The sequence below is a fragment of the Lycium barbarum genome, chromosome 6 (assembly GCF_019175385.1).
Source record: "Lycium barbarum isolate Lr01 chromosome 6, ASM1917538v2, whole genome shotgun sequence".
Taxonomy (NCBI): domain Eukaryota; kingdom Viridiplantae; phylum Streptophyta; class Magnoliopsida; order Solanales; family Solanaceae; genus Lycium; species Lycium barbarum.
In genome coordinates, this window is record NC_083342.1 from 119,161,137 (window position 1) to 119,166,876 (window position 5,740).

General features: G+C 30.6%; 1 protein-coding gene across 1 annotated transcript; it reads left to right on the forward strand.

The window, feature by feature from the left end:
- The first annotated feature begins 3,021 nt into the window (after positions 1-3,021).
- LOC132644514 (uncharacterized) lies at positions 3,022-4,059 on the forward strand. The gene is made up of 2 exons (XM_060361103.1): positions 3,022-3,446; positions 3,918-4,059. Exons 1-2 carry the CDS (start codon positions 3,022-3,024, stop codon positions 4,057-4,059), a joined length of 567 nt encoding a protein of 188 aa, XP_060217086.1.
- The last annotated feature ends 1,681 nt before the right edge of the window (positions 4,060-5,740 follow it).

Below are 5,740 nucleotides of genomic sequence, written 5' to 3' on the forward strand. Positions count from 1 at the left end.
ATAAGTTAAATTGTTCTAAATATAGAAAGATGGCATTCTATTTGGATAAACTAAAAAGAAAATGGTGTTATATAAATTGGGACAAAGGAAATATTAGCTTATTCTTCATTTGTATTATTACGGTTGTTTTTTTTTTTACTTTAGTTATCTTTGCTTTTTTTATTGTCAATACTTTCCTTTCTGCAGTATTATTGACCAAATTAACCCCCCCCCCCCTTTTTTTTTTTTTTTTCAAAACGCTTTGCTTGAGCCAAGTCTATCAAAAACAGTCTCTCTTCTTCGCTCTGAGAAAGATAAGATTAAGATTGACATACACCCTACTTTCTTCATATTCCACTTGTGGAATCACACCGGATATATTATTGGCTGTTGATGCAGGGATGCAAACCTTCAACTACCGAGCAAAGGGGACCCATCACTCTAGACAGAAAGAATCATGAGCAGCACGACAAAACTGTAATAATTCAGAAAATAGATATACCTGACATGCAAGTCATCATCATACATGAACAAAAATAGTATGTTATGATCATTCATCATTTTCTACATTTTAAAATTCATTCATAACTTCTTCTCCTTAAACTAGATGGCCTATGCCCGTGCTGCGTACGGACTCAACACTTCAGATTATAGTATATATATATATACACTATGTTCAAAATATGATTAATATAACATTATAGTTTGTGCTTCGTATTTAAAATTTTATTATATTCGTGTTTGCTACAAAAAATTATTAATATTTTTTAAAAGAGAAGACTTATTTAAAAGAAAACTATTTTCCTCTCTTTGAGATAAAATAATAGTAATATTTAAGCATCAGTTGATACTTTCAATTTTAATTCGATTAATTTAAAGGTGTAAAGTACTTATTATTTTTTATCAACTTTTGATTTGGATAATTCTAATTCAAATTATTAAATTAATTTTACATGTTTAAAACGAAACAAAGTAGAAATTGATTTTCTATTTAAACGAAGAAATGCTATTTTTTAATTTTTGGTAAATATTCTCGGTTTAGCTCATTTTACTTGTCATGTTGTCTTTTGCATGGTTTTTTAAGGAAATGTGAATTAGAATTATTCATTTTATATTAATTTCTTTTCACATTTATTAGAGTAAAAATAAAAATAAAAAAAGTAATTAAATTGTATCTTATTTATATATATATATATATATATATTAAGTATATTTATTTTAGTAAACATAATAAATAAATGACATGACGGAATAACAAATACAACAATTAAATATTTTGAAGAAAAGTAATAATATGGGGTCCATGTTTCTTGTTGTGCAATAATTTCATTTGCTTCCACTAATAGGTTAATATGCATGTGGCAATGAATCCACTATTATTGACTTGATGGGGATACTTTGGGAATTACATGAATATTGTTTGATTTTTTAATATATGGGGTGCATGATTTTTATTTTTTTTGACGTTGCCCTTTTTTTTTTTTTAATATGGGGTCCACTTTTTTTTTCATGAGTTCGGAGAGGGTGGGGTCCACTTTTTTTTCCATGAGTTTGGAGAGGGTGGGGTCCACCCTTTTTTTTTTTTTAAAGAGTGACTGACGACGAAGCATGGGTAAACCGATGCTTCTATATAGTAGAAAAATAGAAATATAATAAAGTATTTCTATCTACTTTTTAGAAGAGTTGGTAATATAAAGTATAAAACGTCATTTTTTTTGCCCTTAAATAAAAAAGTGGGTGGGACCACAAAGGATTTTTTTGCCCTTAAATAAAAAAGTAGGACGATCTTGCCTCTGTAAACCGGCTCTTCTATATAGTAGTAATTGTGTAGTAAAGTAATACATATAATTTTTTAATCAAATTTTGATTTGGATAATTCTAATTCAAATTATTATATTAATTTTACATGTTTAAAATGAAATAAAGTAGAAATTTGATTTTTCATTTAAATGAAGAACTTCTATTTTTTAATTTTTAGTAAATATTTTTTGTTTAACTCATTTTACTTGTCATGTTATTTTTTACACGGTTTTTTAAGGAAATGTCAATTAGAATTAGAATTTCACTAATTTACCTTATTAATTATTTGATCTCCATTTAATATTATTTTTTGTTTTATGACATTAATCTCTTTTCACATTTATTAGAGTAAGGAAAAAATGAAAAAGTAATTAAATTCTATCTTATTTTAATATATAAGTATTTTAAGTATGTTGTTGTACAATAATTTCATTTACTCCCACTAATGAGTTGATACGCATGTGGCAATGAATCCATCATTATTGATTTAATTGTTTGATTTTCTAAGCACTTTTTTTTAACATTGTTTGTTTTTTTAATATGGGATTCACTTTTTTTTTTTTAATATTGCTTGATTTTGTTAGTATGGGGTCCACTTTTTTTTCCCCGTGAGTTTGGATGTGGTGGGTTCCACTTTTTTTTCTTCTTTTTGTTTTTTTTAATACTGGTTGGTGTTTAATATGGGGTCATGAAGAACTTCTATTTTTTAATTTTTAGTCAATATTTTTTGTTTAACTCATTTTACTTGTCATGTTATTTTTTACACGATTTTTTAAAGAGACGTCAATTAGAATTATAATTTCACTAATTTACCTTATTAATTATTTGATCTTCATTTAATATTATTTATTTTTTTATGACATTAATCTCTTTTCACATTTATTAGAGTAAGGGAAAAATGAAAAAGTAATTAAAATCTGTTATGAAATGATAGTGGATGTCCATTAGTGGAGATAGTGGACATTAGTGGAGATAGTGTTGATGACAAAGTCATGATGATGTTGCCATGTGAGCCCACATGACCATCATTGTATGAGGCTATATATATTCATTCATTCGCTTGATGGATGGTAGAATATAAATTAGTAAAACAAAGTATTCTTCGTTTCTCTCTCTGTGTGTGAGTCATACTACTTACTTATTTTAGTGTTTATATTATTTTATAACACGTTATCAGCACGAAGCTCTACCGTCTCAAGGAATTCTTGAAGGTTAAGGTAATATTTTTATTCTCTCTATTTTATGGCTAACCTTACAAAACTCGAGTTCGTTGCCCTTGATATTTCAGGTAAGAACTACCTATCATGGGTGCTAGATGCTGAAATCCATCTTGATGCTATGGGTCTTGGAGACACCATTAAAGAAAATAATAAAGCATCCAACCAAGAAAATGCCAAGGCTATGATATTCTTGCGTCATCATCTTGATGAGGACCTAAAAATTGAATATCTTACTATTAAGAATTCACTCGTTTTATGGAAAAACTTGAAAGAAAGGTATGACCACCTGAAGATGGTCTTCCTCCCAAAAGCACAACATGAATGGATAAATCTAAGGTTACAAGATTTCAAATCAGTTATGAAGTATAACTCTGAGATGTTCAGAATTACTTCTATATTGACACTATGTGGAGAAAAGATTAGTGATTCTGATAATCTGGAAAAGACGTTCTCCACTTTTCATGCCTCGAATGTGCTCCTGCAGCAGCAATATCGAGAGAAAGGTTTCACAAAGTATTGTGATTTGATTGCTCATCTTCTTGTGGCTGAACAAAATAATGATTTGCTGATGAAAAATCACGAGAATCGACCTACTGGCGCTACACCACTACCCGAAGTGAATGAGGTGTATGCCCACTACTCCAGGCGTGGAAAAGGTCGTGGCCCCGGTCGTGGTCATGATAATAGTCGTGGTCGTGGTCGTTATAATGGTCAAAGAAGAAATTATTTTCCTGGTGTTAATCACTCTTCAAATAAAAATTACCACCAAAAGGGGAAAAAGAAGGATGATAGGCATGAAGTGTCAGAAGCACGTGGCTCAGAAAACAAATGCTATCGATGTGGTGGAAGTGGACACTGGTCACGTACCTGTCGTACGGCAAAGCACTTGGTTGAGCTTTATCAGGCATCAATTAAAAGAAAAGAGAAAAATCTCGAAGCTAATTTTATCTCTGAAAATCAAATTGACATCACACACTTGGATGTAGCAGATTTCTTTGAGCACCCTGAAGGAAAGATAAATCACTTGATTGGTCATGGTTCTGTGGTTAGAGATGATTGAGTTGTTTATTTTAATCTTTACTAGTCGTAATAGTTAATGAATAAAAGACCATGTGACAGTAGCTGTTTACATGAGTACTATTTTTTAAATTTAGTCAGTTTGTTATAGTTAGTTATTAATAAAATTTTAATCTGATTTGTCGCGAGTAAATCATTAATGAAGGTGCAAATTCTATAACCAATTTGGTTAAACATTATAACTGCAACAATTTTAATGTAAGTTATTGTGTCAGAATAGTGTGGCAACACAAAAATAAGAGCACTGCAGTGAGGTCCACTTAAAAAAAAAAAAAACCTTCATGTATATCCCATCACTTACGGACAACTTCCAATTTCATGCATTATCCAATCACTTATTGAGAACTTCCAACCCTACAATCCATAAATATTGCAACAACCATGATAGAAAAATAATAGTGTAGCAAGATGGGACAGTGGTTAGCAAAGTATGAAACAGCTTTCTATGAAAGAGCTTCATACATATAATAATACAGCTTTCTCGTAAATGCTTATTTTTCCTAACTAAAGAAAAGGAAATTATGGGTACATTACTATTTATAGCGATTGTTTACAGCCACTCTGTTAATCATAATTTTTAATTTCGAGTCCTTCTTTCGGTATAAAAAATTTTTGGTTATCCACAGAAATGTGTTATTAAATTAGTCTGTTGACCTAATAAGTTAAGTAAATATCCTAAATGATATATTGGCTTGGATTATTATATTGCAACGTTGTATTGGTATGTAGTTTCATTTGTTTATACAACTTTGGTTTGTATTTAATTTACTGGAATTTCTAATACTTAGTATTTATTTTGCTTTGTTTGTGTCATTTCATTCGAAGATATGGATAACTCTCAAAGTAAGTTTGGATTAAAATTCAATTATGAAGACATATGTTTGATTGATTTTGCTACCACACACACGATCTTCAAGGACAAGAAATATTTTTCTCATTTACTTATGGGTAAGGCAAATGTTAATACCATTTCTGGTAGTACTAATTTGATTAAAGGCTCCAGAAGAGCCGCTATAATTTTGCCTAAGGGAACAAAACTCATTATAAAGGATGCCATGTTCTCTCCTAAGTCCAGAAGGAACTTATTAAGTTTTAAAGATATCCGTCAAAATGGATACCATATTATAACAATGGATGAGATGAATCTCGAATATATTGGTATCACCAAGGATGTCTCTGGCCAGAAAGTTGTTATAGAAAAGTTTCCTGCTTTGTCTTCTGGCTTATATTGGACAAAAATTGGAGTAATTGAGGCACATTCTGTCGTAAACCAGAAGTTTATGGACTCCAATACGTTTGTACTTTGGCATGATCGATTGGGACACCCTGGATCTATAATGATGAGACGAATTATAGAAAATTCAAATGGGCATCCATTAAAGAACCTGAAGATTCTTTTAAACAATGAATTTTCTTGCCCTTCTTGTTATCAAGGCAAGTTAATTATTAGGCCATCACCTACAAAGGTTGAGTTTGAATCCCCTGAATTTTTGGAACGTATACGTGGGGATATTTGTGGACCAATTCACCCCCCGAGTGGGTCATTTAGATATTTTATGGTCCTAATAGATGCTTCTTCTAGATGGTCTCATGTGTGCCTACTATCATCTCGCAACTTGGCGTTTGCGAAATTATTGGCACAAATAATTCGATTACGGGCACAA